The sequence below is a fragment of the Rhinolophus sinicus genome, chromosome 6 (genome assembly GCF_057876585.1).
Source record: "Rhinolophus sinicus isolate RSI-liver-muscle chromosome 6, RSI-T2T, whole genome shotgun sequence".
NCBI classification, from domain to species: Eukaryota; Metazoa; Chordata; class Mammalia; order Chiroptera; family Rhinolophidae; genus Rhinolophus; species Rhinolophus sinicus.
The window spans coordinates 61,370,685-61,386,323 of record NC_142506.1 but is presented as its reverse complement, the minus strand read 5'-3'; the positions used below and the strand labels follow the sequence as shown (position 1 = coordinate 61,386,323).

Sequence of the window (15,639 nt, the reverse complement as noted above, 5' to 3'; positions counted from 1 at the left end):
TTTGTTACATGGAGAAATTTATGAGAAAAAGTAATACTAAATACTATGGTACAGGAAAACAGGGAGGGCTTGTTAACTATTTCTGGCTTTAAACAAAATAAAATTAACTAGTTCTTTAAATATGCTCTAATCACCAGTCACTGCTCTAAAGTAGGTCACTTCCTCCTCCTAACAGAAGAGTACGTGGGATTCAAATATGTATCAAAATATTAATGATTATACTTCCAAACAGCAGAGATAGAAATGCTGCTAGTAATTAATTCAGGCACTCTAAATTATAACCCATAGCCAGGAAGTATGCCTCTAAACATCTAAAATTACAAAATTTTAGCAATTTTGATGACAAAATTTTGCATTGCTCAGCATTCACGAGTGGTTAATAATAATAATAAAAAAAATCGGAAACATAAAAGATATGAAACATACTTGCTGTACTTTATAAATAATTAACCAAGTAAATGTTTTAAATTTGAATTACTGTCTGATTACCAACTACAAATTCTTCCCCAAATCTTTTATCTAATTATGAGAGATGCTGTAATGCGAAGTCTGGGCAAGCTAATAAATTCTCAGAAAAGTTCGATCCCATCTCCCACTTTGGTTTTCTAGAGAGCAGGACGAGGGGTACATAAGGGTTTGTAACAACAATGCCATTTGCCATAATGAGTCATATTTTTACAGTTTCACAGGGGAGTAGGAGAGAAGTAAATGGAGGAATAAGGAAGACGGGTAATTTCACACAATTAAAAGTGTGAAATGCTAAACTCCATTAAAAAGACAAATAGGAAAGTACAACTTCATTGTTGAAAACAATTTCCCTCCTATCAGTCCGAGGATTCATGCATCAATATTGTAGATGAACTGTTAATTACAAAATCAATTAAAAATTATTTCTAAAAACAGTCACGCATCCCTGGCTCTCATGGGGGCAATTTGGGCAGAAGGTCTCATCTCGCTAGGACTGCGCCAAATCACAAAGTCGTCATCCACAACTAAGCAAAAGCAATCTGGTTTTTCATTTTTCAGGGCGGCTGAGCCCAGTCTGAGATTGATCGTCACATATGGCCCCAGAAAACAAACTGTCAATACCTTGAATGCTGCAGAATTTGAACAAATAGCCGTCCGCCCATTCAAGCCACTCATTGCATCCCATTTAACAGATTTTATTGACAGTTTCCTTCTTGTAATTAAAGGGAAAACTACTGGCCGGCAACCAAGATAAAGTTCAAAGATAGGGTCAAAACAAAAGCAGATGGAGAGGCCTGGTGTAACTGTCAGTGCCACGTAGCATCAGAGCATGTTATTGACACGCAGGTATCTAATGATCGACGCGTCAGTCATTAAGGAGGGATCTATCCGGAACTTTATGCAAATGCAGAAACAGACTTAAGACCACAATAAAGCATTCGGAGAGGCACAGGGGGAAAAACAACAAAGCGCCAACGATTTTTACTTATCAGAGGTTGCTCCCTATTTTAGTACGTTTCAGTTCAAATGGAAAGACTGTTTATTCCCATAATTCTTAAGCCTTACTGCATGGGTAATACCTTGGAGGGAAACACTCCCTCAGCAGAATCTGACTTCTAGAGAGTGCCAGAAGGTAAGAAAACAGAGTACTCTTTGATAACCAAAATTAAAAACAGCACTAACCAGCGTTTTCCAATTGCCAGAGTTAACGTTTTTGAGGGGGAAAATGGTTTGTGTGCATTTGTAATTCATTCTTGTTTTCACTTGTGCGTATAAGACCATGGAGGGGATTTTGTCCCAAGAGTGTCCCTTTACATTACAAATTAGTACATGCATTAGGTGGTAAAAGGTCCACAACTTCCAATAGGCAAATATCACAGAAAGAATTCCCTTTAAATTGATTTTTTTCTTATTTCTCACTTTTCACTAGAAAGCTATCATGATTCTAACTTTGCTGATCCGTACAGAATTTACAACTAGCAAATCTCTGAAGAAGTTAAGGGAAAGGGGAGAAAGTGACATATTAAAAAATGTAACAGCGACCATGTCAATATGCCAACCTGAATTAGCAAGAGCGATCGCTTTGAGGGTGACAAATTCTTCTTTCTCCAGCTTCATGCTTTTGTACTTCTTTACCAGCTGCAGGATAGCGTTATTTAGGTCAAGAAGGCCTGCTAATTTGGACTGGTCTTCATCCATTATATAATCGTCTGCATAGACAAGTTCATCCTCAAAGGAAAGGGACCGGTATACGACACCGAGGATCAAAATTTCCATCCACGCACTCTGCAGGAGGCTCATCTGGTCCGCCAGGGACAGTGTGGAGAAGCCTGCATGGGAAGAGGGGCAGATCGAGTTACTCTAAAGCCATCATTTCATAATGCAACACTAGCCTTCTACAGCGCTTGGCCTCTGCGTTTGTGCCCCAAATTATGCTGAGCTGCGAAGAGATGCTCTTAATGTTCCCCTGATCACTCTGCGAGTAGCAAAGCAAAAGCCACAGGCCAGCTTCCACTTGGTGCTGTTACCTCTAGGTTTCCTAGACACCGATGAGGGGAATGTGATAAAGAAGTAGTCTGGTGTCTTTCGCTGGAGAAGAAAATACCACATACATTTCTGGCTGACGTCTTAACGACTGTCTTACAGGAAATCAGATTTGCAACCTCGTCTTTAAAAACTACTATTCATAAACAACGTAAAAGTTTTTAAAAAGGAAAAAAATACAAGAAAACAAATAATTCAGGTCATACAGTAGAGTGGAATTTGGAAACATTTCTCTATAATAAAGCACCATGAGTGAGTAGTATGCTTCCACCCAAAACAGCCTTCCTGATTGGATATTTGTCCCCACTGATATGTAACATGAATTCCTTTCGAAAGCGGTATTGGTGTAAAAGAGAGCGGAATACTTACCGTCCAAGCCTTCTCATCAAGTAGAAAAGCAAGTTTGTTCTTGGGATTAAGAACCAGTTATTTAAAAAGTTAAATATGGAGGCAGTGGGGTTTGGTGGGTAAGATAGAAGCAGGGCTGGACCCTGAATTTAAATTTTGAGCTACTTAGTGGCTGTTTCACTTCAAGCAACACAATTTAATTGTACCTTAACATTTGTTTTTGAAAAAAAAAAAAAAATCCAACAAAACACGTATTTGTAATATGCATTCAATGAGTGCAGCTATATTGTATATTATTTTTGTCTCAAATATCTGGATGACTGCTTCAACTGTTTACTAAAAATCTGGTCTGCACTCACACATACAGGCTTACAGTCCCTTCTGAGCTTGGAAAACCATATGCCAAAAAAAAAAAAAAAAGAAATATATATATATATATATATATATATATGTAAGAAAATGTGGTTCAGTGAAGTAGTACAATAAACATACTTAAGAATAAAATGTATATATTTATAGCTTAGAGGGACCAGATCTAAATTATAAAAGAAATTTAAGGAACAAGGTCTTAGGAAATATACCTGATAATCAGCCACATACTTTTTCCAAGAGTCCTAAAAGAGAAATGTTTCTTAGAATCTCGCTTTCATTTCCAAGGTTATCCCCAGGAATTCCAAGGGTGAACAACCACGCCTATGGTCTTTATGACAATGAGAACCACGATTTAAGCTACTGCCACCAGTAATTCTATAGAAGGAGGAAACTGTTAATAATGCAACTCATAAGAGCTATTTGTACTCCTCTTCGAAGCCCCACCACCCAAATTGTTAAATATCCACGGCCGCCCAACCTTCTTAGGCTCTTGCTGTGGTCTCTGCTGTCATTTTTATTCATATCAAGTTGTTCATATCCCGTGTGATATTAGGAACTACATACAGCACAATAAGGTAAAGGAAATTTCCTGGCCTGTTCGTGAAAACTAGTAGTTTGCCACTTGGCACCATTAACTAGAAGTGTTAATAAAATCATCAAGAGGGATTAGTCGAGCTGTTCTGAAGAGGGTCTTCGAGCATCTGTAAAAAGCATTTATTTCATTGCCTTTCAAGCTGCAGACATTACTTGACAGAACTTCTTTTGGACTGGCTGTTTAAGTCCTTTCTTTTTCCTTTTTTCCATTTGTTTTTTTTCATTGCAATATGGGCTTACATTAATAACTCTCCTCTTAGAATTAGATATAACAATTGGTAACATTTTAAACAGTGATTCAGAAGAGAAAAATAACGATTTGGTCCGACAAATCGTTATGTAGGTCTGGCAACATTTGCCTTCAATTTTCAGAATGTTATACTTACAACCAACAAACAAACAACAAGCAATATTGTCTTTTTCCTACCCCACCTCCTCCACCCCCCAAGAAAAAAGATGCAATGCACAGCCAAATATCAAATTCAGGAAAAGGGACGAAGGAGGAATTTCTCTTGGAAATGAAACAGACAAAATAATAATAATAAACGATCATCTAGGAAGTGATGAGCAAAAAGGCATTTTCAATTCACCTTAGTTTTCCTCTCCCTTTTCACGCTCCCAGCAGCAGTTTTTCTGCAGTGGCAGATGGACAGGGCCTGCAGCCCCTTCCTGTGACAGCCCTATTCTCCCTCCCAGACACTGCTGTTAGTAAATAGATTTACACATTCTCCAATCTCCACACATCTTTCTGCCGAATAATTAAAAGCAGGATGATTAGTTTATTGAGTGGAAGGAGGAACTTTTTTATTGAGGTCCATCCACGATTTTATCAGGGCCAGCACTTTTACGGTTGTCAGGAAGGTGCAGGCATCCAATTTTTCTTATCTGCCTGATTAATACAAACGCTGTTTCAGGACGCATTAATTAACAGATACAAATCTGCGTTCTCATGGAAGGATCAATACGGAGAAGAAAAGAGGCATCAATGTGAATTTAGTGCTGATGATGGAGAAGACACGCTATTGACGTTTACGTGCACGGAAACTTTAAAGTTGCATCGGGGCCCTTTTGTCCCTGCGATTTACAAATGAACAATTTTTCACCCAGAACAACGTCTCACACATTTCTTTTGGAGGCTGAATTCTGCAAAATAAAATAAAACACAATTGCATTGTTTAGGTGGATCCTGAGATTTGTTTCATCGAGGTAGGGGACTTTGTATATGCATCCTTCCTGTAAACCTAACTTTTTCACTTTTTCCTTTCACTTCTTAATGAAATAAAAAGAAGGCAAATGGTGAAAAAAGGGTCTTTTTTTTTTTTTTTTTTTTTTTTTTTTTGGTCGGGGAGGATGGGAAGATGGATATAACACAGAAGGTTTGACAAGTTTGCTTGTTTCCTATCTTCAAGTCTATTTTAGCTGATTAAAGGTGCTGTAATTTTGCAAAATGATAGGAAAATCAACAATCCACAGCTTTAAACGACATAAATAAAAGTCTTGACTTTTATCTCTTTCCAGTCTGGAAATAGCTGAATCTCAACGGGTTAACCCTTTCCTACCCCACTTCTCCGCAAGCTAGAAACTGGCACAAAGAGCTCTCCCTCCCAAACGCCAAGGGAACAGCCTTGTTATGAGATGGTTGTGCTCACCTGGGCACTAAGGGGGCTGAATATGTAAGAGATTATATTTCAATTCCACAGAGTTCCCTCCACACTTTAGGAGTGCTAGCTATATTTTATATACATAAAGACACGTGGGTAAAATACTAGTTTCCTCTGTAGACCTGAGCAAAGTATAAAAATCTAAATGACCAAAGATCTAAATTAAAATGCATATTTGAAATAAACTAAGCCTACGGAATTTTCCAAGAACATTATTGCTTTATTGGCACACACGTTATAGCCGAATGATAATTACTTGTTTGTGCTTGAACCGGCATTTAATGGTGTTTTATAGCGATTGGGCTCCAAGTGAGAGGTCCTCGTCATCTATAATATTTAGCTATCTTTAGAGAGAAGCCTCCTTCCCAAGTGAAATAAAATATGCTTTGCAGTCATGTCGCTTGAACTTCATGTTTTGTACATTCCAGGATCTTAATCTTTGGTGTGTGACAGGTTATAGTTTTAAACGCTCAGCCGTATTACAGCTTTTTAAAATACACTGATACCGTGGCACAGTTTTTTCTTCCCCAGCTACAGCCCATTCCACGCATATCGCTGACAACTCTGATCTCTCCTCATCTCCGTCCTGGAGTCAGTGCCATTTAATGTATCGTGGGCATTTTGCTAGCAGACTAACTCTGTACTTTGACCCGCAGTTAAATAGCATGTTTATCTGCAGTACAGTGTGCTCCGAATAAGCCAGATGACACTTGGGAGTAACATCATTTGGAAGGACTGAAAAGCTTCTCAAGAGGTAAGTACCCCTTAAGTCAGAGGCTTGAAGAAAGTATGCTTTGTGCCAAGCCTGTTGCCTCTGTCTACCAGCAACGTGGGGGGATGGCAGTGGTGCCATGGGCATCGCTGAGTACTTTTTCTCCCCCCTTAGCCTGGCAAACTGATGCACTTTGCAGTCAACTTACAAAAAAGGGTAAGCATTTGAAAGTGTGAAGGGCAAAAAATATCTGACGGCTAGTCTTCAAAAATACACTCTCATTTCAGAAAGCATACATGTTTATTTCCCAAACTGAGTGTTGACAGAAAGAGGCTACCGTGCAGGCATTTTGGGTTTAACCCCTGCCAGGCATTTTCTTCTCGGCTGCTTCTCTGAAACAGAGCAAGCATTTGAAATCTTCCGGGTGTCTGTTAATATCAGTTCATCATGGCATTGATTCTCCTGCTCACTGTTTTTTAACTGTAGTTTCTCTGTTCCACAAAAAATAAATAAATAAATAAATAAAAAAAATGGGCACGTTTCAATAAATAGCATTTCACGCTAGAATTGTAATTATGCCGTAATGACTCACTGAGGTCACAAACGGAGTCCATTGAGGGGTGCTGACTGAGCTAAGTGACATGCTTTCTCCCCCACGCAGATACACCTGATGTTTACAGTAACTAGGCAGGGAAAGAGGAACGGCACGAAGACTTGGTCCTAACTCCCAACAGATACACAGTTTGTAACCCTTCTTAGAGAGATTACTCTTTAAGCCACATTACCTTTTTACATGTGAGCAGACATATCATATGTTCTATGATCCACAAAACATAGCTCTGGGGCTTGTAGTGTGGGGTGTATATGTGGGTGTCCTCTACGAAGACCTTTTTTTCTCCCTTTTTAAAATTTTTTTATTATAGAGATGGATTTCCTGGAGTAGATCTCAGTAGAGGCCAGAGTTAAACAGATACAATGATCAAGTGCCAAGGTGAGAGGTGGAATACCTACCTGGTACTGCTCGGTACATTCCAGTTAAAAATCTTCTTTGTAAGGAATAATAAGTGTTATCTTTCTGTTATCTTAGGACTTAAGCATTAGATATACTTACAATGCTACCCTTTGAATTTTTATTCTTTTAGACTGACCAAAATCCAGATTCCAATCATTTAGGTTCAGTCACAATTGGTTTGGGTGAAATGTAAGAATATACAAGGAAATGTAAGAATAACTGACAGAAATGGGGTAGGTCCCTTCCTTGCTAATTTAATCATATGTTTCACAATTTGTGGATTCCATAAGAAAACCTGTTTCTTTGGTTCTGTTTTTATACTTTAAGCAGGGTTCACAGAGATTTTACGGAACCATTATTTTTAAGTAGTAGTTTCACAGGACAAATGTGAAAATTTGAAAGAACTCAGATTCAAAATTTACTTAATATCTATGTGGAGGAATTGACCATCATCGATAAAATTTAGCAAATGGTTTGGGTGGTGGTTATAAGTTAAAAGGGGGGCTAAAATAGTAAAGGTAATGTCTACCATTCCAGGACAGAATTGTCACTATTAACTGAGTTTACAAGTGCAGCTGGCAGATGAGTTTACAGTTTGCCTACTCATGGGCACAGAAATTGAAAACACGCCCCCATGGCACTGGTGAAATGCTTTCTTTAGCAATTGTTCCTTGTCTCCCAGTCCAGCTTGCTAGAAAAATTAAGAGTATAACAGCAGCTAAAAAAAGGTATTCTCAAGTGACAACACAGGAAAGCCTCAAAATGATGACAAGAGGTTTTTCTTGTTTGTTTCTGTGAGTGGGCTGTTTTTAACTGCCAAACTGCTTTGAAAAAAGGACTGGATATAGAGCAGTTGAATGCAAAATAAAAATGCGGAGAATATCTACATGGAGTGTGCAGTTCCTCTCTGCAAATCCCACTTACCTACCCCGTCTGAATGACTACAGAGGCTCTGAAATAATCCCCTTAGCTTTTCCCAAACTGCTTCTTACTTGACCTCAACTTAACTTCTTCTGTCCTTTTATCTAAGCCAAGAAGAAAGGACAATTGTTGGAAGGCACGGAGGCAAGCGTGGGGTGAGCTGCTTTAAAGGAGGGAAACCTAGTGGTGTTTTTATGTGTTTTTTTCCTACAACCGTTATTTTGTACCAGTTGAAAACAAGAAAGTTCTGCCTGGAAAGCGCTCCTTTTTGATGTGACTAAAATGTGTCTGACTATCAAGAAAAAAGGACGGCTTGCCATATAATATAGAACTCTAAATAATATCTTATACAAGGGCATTTGCAGTCTTGGTTTGGGATTAGATGGACGCTGAGTAGGGAGAAGCATTGTTTTGAAGCCATAGTTCTGATTTGAAAGCAAAAGAGCCTGTGTTGGAATCTGACATGCTCTACCCAATCACTGGTAGGACTGGGTCAAGAAATGCCCTAGGGTGTCACAGGACAATGACCAGTAGTCCAAAGAACACCGGTCAGCCTGGGCATCTGATATACAAGCACTACCGTGTTTTCCCAAAAATAAGACGTAGTCGGACCATCAGCTCTAATGCATCTTTTGGAGCAAAAATTAACACCTTGCGTACGGATCACGAGAATCTTCACGAGGAATTTAAACCCTGCCATACACAATGTGTTAATATAAGACCCGGTCTTATTTTACTATAATATAAGAGCAGGTTTTATATAATATAATATAATATAATATAATATAATATAATATAATATAATATAATATAATATAATATAACATAACATAATATAATACCGGGTCTTATATTAATTTTTGCTCCAAAAGACACATTAGAGCTGATGGTCTGGCTACGTCTTATTTTCGGGGAAACAGGGTATCCTAATCAGGAAATCCCCAAGAACTCTGCATCAGATTTGGTCTAACATTTGATTTAAACATCAAGACTCCAAAATAAACGCACAGTGACTCAATCTTGAACTTTGGGGATCTGTAAAGCTGACAGACATTTCCAAAGACAGTTGAAGAGTCTGTGGGAAGCATTTAATGCCAAATACCCAAAAGCCAAGGGTTTACTGTCATTGAGTGATACATGAGGGAAGAGGCTCATGTGGGAGCAGTGACCTTGAGGTCTGGCAATGTGGGTTCTAGTTCCATCCATGCTACCACCAGTGGTTTTAACTTGCCCCCTGTTGTAGGTTGACCTGTGTCTCTCCAAAAGATTTTGGAATCCCAACTCCCAGTAGTTGTAAATGTGACCTTATTTGGAGGAAATAGAGTCTTTGAAAGACAATGAAGTTAAGAAAAGATCATTAGGGTGGGTCCTAACCTAATTGACTGTAACTTTATGAAAAGGGGAATGTTAGACAGAAACAGACAAAAACAGAGGGAACACGACGTGAAGATACACAGAGAGAATGCCATGTAAAAGCCAAGGAATGCTTGAGGCTACCAGAAGCTAGGAGAGAAGCATGGAACAGATTCTCCCTCACGGCCCTTGGAAGGAACCAGCTCTCCTGAAACCTTGATCTCAGACTTCCGGCCTCCAGAACTGTGAGACAAGAGATTTCTGTTGTTTAAGCCCCCCAGTCAGTGGTGCTTTCTTACAGCAGCCCCAACAATCTGATGCAGACCCCCAGTTGACTCTTCACCTGTCAAATGCAAAAGGTGGTCTTGACACATCAGAAGGATCTTCCAGGTCCAGTACTGTCTGATTCAAAGAAACAAACAGAACTACTTACATGGAGCACAAGACTGGGTGGGCACCTCATACAAATGTCACTGGACCGGGAGGAAGCAGACGTAGAACCCAGTGACACCCCTGCCACCACGTAACTGTGTGACTCTGAGAAATGATTCAATTTCTCTGGTTCCTGATTTCTCATCTGTAAAATGTGTAGGGGAGGAAAACGTTCCCGAAGGTTTGGTCCAGCCCTACCCTAGTAGGTTGCCAGTGGTTCCACTGGAGCGAAAATCAAATCAATTGATATTTAGTGCCCCTAGGTCTAGTGAAGCTCTGTGCTCAGAACCATTACAACAGACAAGACAAGCACAATGTAATCCTTGCCCTCTGAGATTTTACCGTACAGGGAGTGTAGGTTAGAGCACAATGAGGGAGAGAAGGTTTAAGTGACACAAAGAGTGATCAAAGTGTACATGCATGCAGAAGCGCAAATACCTGTGTTGGGTTACCCGGGTCCTTCTAAATGTCTCCCTCATTTCTCTCCTTTTCTCCTCACAGCTTTGCTTATGACTTCCATCACATCTTTTAGGATAAAGGGACCTCAAAATCCTCATATTTGGTCTTCTCTTTTCCATCCTACTCATGGCTATTCAAGTTTTCTTTTAACTATGAAATCTAAGGATGCCATCCGCTGATCAAACTGCTTTCTTGGCCTCCACGTCTTCTAAAGGACAAAACTGAAACTCTCCAACACAATATGGAATTTCTCGCATTACGTGGCCCTTTTCTCCCTTTCCTGCCTTATTTTCTGAAAAATCCTCCCCTGGTAACTTCTCTGCAGATGGTCTAACATGCTGAAAAGTGAGCTCATTTTCCCCACCAGAATGTCACAACCCACAGTTTGACTGCTTCCCCGCTTAATAGCACCGCCCCCCACCAGCTTCTTCACTCCTAGCCTTTCGCTGACCTATCACTTTTATATTTCTAGAATCGAGTGCATACATTCCTTTCCATTCTTACCACTATCATCATTGTTCCTTGTAGCATCCAGGGGAATTGACAGATGTAAGTCGTAAAATATAAATGTCGAGCTCCAGGTAAAGACATGAGCAAGTAAAGGAGGGGATGTGATGACGTGCCTGCCACTAACAGATATATCTGTACCCTTCTCAGTGGGCTGCCATGTTGTCTGAGCTCTTCACAGTGGAGACCTCCTGTTCCTTGCTCCTTGCTGTACCCCCAGCACCACCAACTGCTCAATAAACACATGCCAAGTAAATGAGTACATAATCCCTTAACAACTCATTGACTGGCTTTCAGAAAGAATGGAAGGCTAGAAACAAGACAGCATGCCCAATGTCAGCCTTTTCCTCAACAGAAAGATATCTGGATACCTAACAAAAAAAGTTGCCTAATGTTTTCTCCTCATTCAACAAGTGTTTAAGGCACTGATTATATGTAATGCTTGTTGCTTTTAAGTGACTACATAGTTACAGATTTTCTTTGGAGCCACTTAAACTCTGATAAAAGTCCTGCTGAAATTTCTCAACCTGAGCCTTTTCTTTTTAAATTTGTAATTAATGTTGACATTTTAGTCATATGGCCTATTTTCTCTTATATTTACAAATAGCCATTCACAGCAGATTCCATGATAATGTCACAATGACTTTTTAAATTATTTTCAAGTAGCTATAATTAATTTCTCTAATTTATCCTAGTTGTATAATTATTTGACAATGTGCAAATTTATTTTCTGTAGTTAGAATTTTAATCCTCTGAAATCCTAACCTCGTTTCGTCAGGAATGAACACATGCTCATGGATTCTCTCTATTTGTTTCTTTCTACTTTCAGGAATAAAAAATTGTATGTCTACATTTTTAACATAAATTCTTAGGAAATTCCAAATCTAATTTTTGTAAAGCCCAAGTAAGTGACAAAGTCACTTTCCACACTTAACAAAAAGGCAAACAGACTGAGAAATCCTGGGTTTTTTATCATGATGGGTTTCCTCCCCTTGAATCAAAAACAGCAAAAGAAAGGCAATGCAATAAAAATGCATTCATACGGCATCTCCCTCTCAGTCCATTTTACAACAATAGATTCTCACTAAGTAAATATTCACTTGTCAGATGTATTTGCAACACGACAGCCAAGGAGCAGCACCAAGGGAGGGGAGGTGCCTTCCCGTTTTAAAGCAGCAAATCAGACATTTACCAACAGTGAAGTTGGTACTTGTCGGTTACGACCTTTCACTGTGTCTGTACAAGTAGGTGTTAATGTAATTTAAATGCCATTTAGACATGTTTCAGGTTTATCAAACGGGTTTGTATATCCATTGTTATGGAATAATTTTTGAGGACAACCATTTCCACTTGCTGCTGAGAACTAGCCCTACGCAAATATTCTGAGCAAGTAAAGGAGGGTCCATTGAATCTAAAAGAAGTCAGCTTGGACCTGGGGGAAATCATGTGGGGGCCAAAAAGATTTTTAAAAGGTTGGTAGTAGGTTCACATAATTTTTTTATAAACTATGTTTTCCATTTTTTTGGTACATATTTAGCTGAGTGTTTGGAATTCAGAACAAAAAAATTGTCTGTTTGAGACCATCATTTTTCATTTAAAATAGATACATAGGGAGAAAAACAAGAAGATAGGTTTTGCTAACATAAATTTTAGGATCAAACTCATTTTTTTCATCACAAAGTTTTAACAAACTAACCAGTAAGTTATTCATAAAGCATGTCACTTGTCAGATTTTAGCAAAAGAAAGCTGTACCTTTAAGAAACTTTTTAGCTGTTAGAGAAATAATACCAACTGTAAGTTTTGATTAGCTTTTCATAAACAAAAAATTATTCACACATGTTACCTTTCTTCATAATTTCTAATATTGGATTGTTTACTGTGTTTATGTCTCAAAAATATATTTTAAATTAAAAATGCATTTTTGTGAATTTTGTTTTTCACCCACATGTGAAGTTTAATAACTTTTTTTTTTTTTTTTAAAGATGAACTACTTCTCTTGGGAACATTCAACCATTAAAGGAAATCTATAAACAGTAAGTTAGCCATCACTGCTTTGTTTCTGTTGTATGTGACCCTACATAATATTCTGGTATTGAAGAATCTAAAAGCACATCACACACATTGGATAAATTAGGAATAAACTGTAATGGATTAAATACACACACACACACATATATGTATAAATATATATACACACATATGCATGGATATACATGTGTATATACACATATATGTATACATATCCATATATGTGTGTGTGTGTGTGTGTGTGTGTGTGTGTGTGTATATATATATATATATATATATATATATATATATATATATATATATACACACACACCCCAGGCGTGCCAAAAAAATGTATACAAGTGGACGCTTAGGTCAATGTTGCTCAAACAGAAGTTCGCCTTCATCAGAAGTGACTGGACGATGATGGTAACCACTTTGAGCACCTCTTATAATTGCAGAAATCAAATGTGGCTTGTATTCATTTGTTGTTATCAGTGTATATTGAGTATTACAATTTTAATACAGTTTTCCTTTCTTAAAATATATGCATATACAGAATATTTTTGGCACTCTGTGTGTGTGTATATATATATATATATATATATATATATGTATTATACTAAGACAGCACAAAAAATATATATAAGGCAAAGAGAACTGCTCAAGCCAACCCAGCCTAATTTTGGCTGAAACGCTGCTTAGCGAAGGAAGCTGAGAGCTCCAACATTCTCCCAGTGCATCTGAATGAATCAATGGAGGCAGAGTTGCTGGACTTAAGGCTCAGGGTGGCTTGTAAAAGGCATTTTCGTCACCATTTTCCCATGAGTGAAGAGCACACCTGCGCACACGCTAAGGCACGCCATGATGCTGGTCATGAAAACCTGGGTAATTTCATGAGCTCACCTAAAAATTTGAATGTTTTATTTTATCTACAAAAGAATGGAGACGGCTGATCATCTTGTGTGCTTTCACTGAGGTAACCAAGAGTTGATTCTACCTCGGATCTCAAAGAGAAAATCACTTATAATTTCTATATTAATTTTAAATAACATGCCTTCAGATCTTTTCAAATTTACCTAATTGGTCCCTTGGTATAGAGACACAAATTCCAACAAGGGTACTAATTATTAGAGCCTCAGTGTTTGTGGCATTAATATTAATATCTCTCCTCTCTCACTTTTACTAGTTACAAGTAAAGCAGAAAATAAAAAAAAAAAAAAGAAAAGAAGAGAAAATCCTTCAGGTGTGCTTTTCTTGACTTTCTCAAAAAGAAAGACACTATCACTCAAAGTCTCCAACATATGCCCTAGGGGTAGGGGAAAAATCAGATCTTCAGCATAAACGCAAGTTAAAGAATTTATAGCACAGGCCATTAAAAACAAAGTGTCATATGTATTCATGAAAGAACGTAGAAGAAATATGTTATCCATGAGATGCATGTCACAGATAGGAAATTATAGCACACTGACCCTGAAACTCCACATTCAAATAATATTAGAAATCCTCACTCTCTGTATGTAAAGACCTGGGCATAATTTGTGCTCTGGACAACATGGCAAAACAGCTTCTCTGAATTTCTAGCCCCTAGAGTTCTGTTTAAAGTCAGACTCCTGCACTATTTTTCTCTGTGGCTAGTGAAGATCTGTTTAGGTATATTTCCTCCCAAGTTCACGGCTGGTTATTTGCTGGCTCAAGCAGAGCTAAGTCATTACGGCTTCGCATCTGTGGCACTGGGGAGGCTAGCAGTTAGCTTACTGACAACAGAGGCAACCCCTTGATTCTTCTCCGCAACCCCCTTCTTCCTCTCCACACTGCCCCTGGTTTGGATAACTGGCCAAGATAAAAGGACACAAAAGCCAAACCATGAAACAACACGACTCTTGGAATTCCTCAATCCCATGGATGCAGAATCATTACCAGTCATAAAAGGCTGCCTGTCGTTATGTATCAGGTATCCACACAAACCAAATCTGTGCCTCTTAGCATAACTCTTGCTGAGACACTCTTCCATGCACAAGTAGAGTGGAGGACAGTGCAGCTGCGGTAAGAAGCTCTCACCCTATACTCAGTCCCTTTCCTCCCCAGTAAACCCCAGCTCCTTCAGCACTGCTGTCTCCCTGTTTTGATCTGTTGGAAAGTGTATTTATCTTTGTAGCCCAACTTTCCTCTGTGCTGTGACCCGTCCATTTCATGTTACTGACATCCTGCAAAGAGATCCAGGAAATCCTAGAAATTCCTCCATGGGGTTGATTCAGGGAAAATAAGTCAAGGAAAACACAAGGGTTACGTCCCTGGATTCAGAAGTTGCACTGCTTTCTAACTCGATTTGAGTCGCGTGAAGACTACCTCTGCAGTCAGAGGCTTTTCGATGTCTGCAACAGTCCAAAATGAAAGGGGAAAAAAAGGAGAAAAAAAAAAAAAAAAGGCTGCCTGATTCTAATACACCTAATTAGCCATCGGCAGACTCTTAATTGCATACATTAGGATGCTTCCATAGTGGAGATTAATTCTAAATATACCCAAGCAGCTGGTTAAGACGCCATGGATTACAGTGCGGACTGTACTTTTCCACTTAATTAGATATCAAAATTAAGCAGCAACAAGCATTTTGACATAACGGGGATCAAGCCGCTGGTTGGTATCCCAGAGCTGCACTAAAGTGACCGCTAAACAGAGCCGCACAGATGGAGAGATATTAAATGCCACACTGGAAAGTAATTTCAAATAATAAAATATCAATATTTAC

At 38.7% G+C, this 15,639-nt stretch overlaps 1 protein-coding gene across 13 annotated transcripts in view; it reads right to left on the bottom strand.

The window, feature by feature from the left end:
• ESRRG (estrogen related receptor gamma) overlaps positions 1-15,639 on the bottom strand; it is a 549,788-nt gene that overhangs the window by 13,921 nt on the left and 520,228 nt on the right. For all 13 annotated transcript variants that reach the window (XM_019743279.3, XM_088799145.1, XM_088799143.1 and 10 more), the window contains one exon: positions 2,028-2,297. In XM_019743279.3, the coding sequence (XP_019598838.1) occupies positions 2,028-2,297 (270 nt within the window). The remainder of the gene's footprint in view (positions 1-2,027; positions 2,298-15,639) is intronic.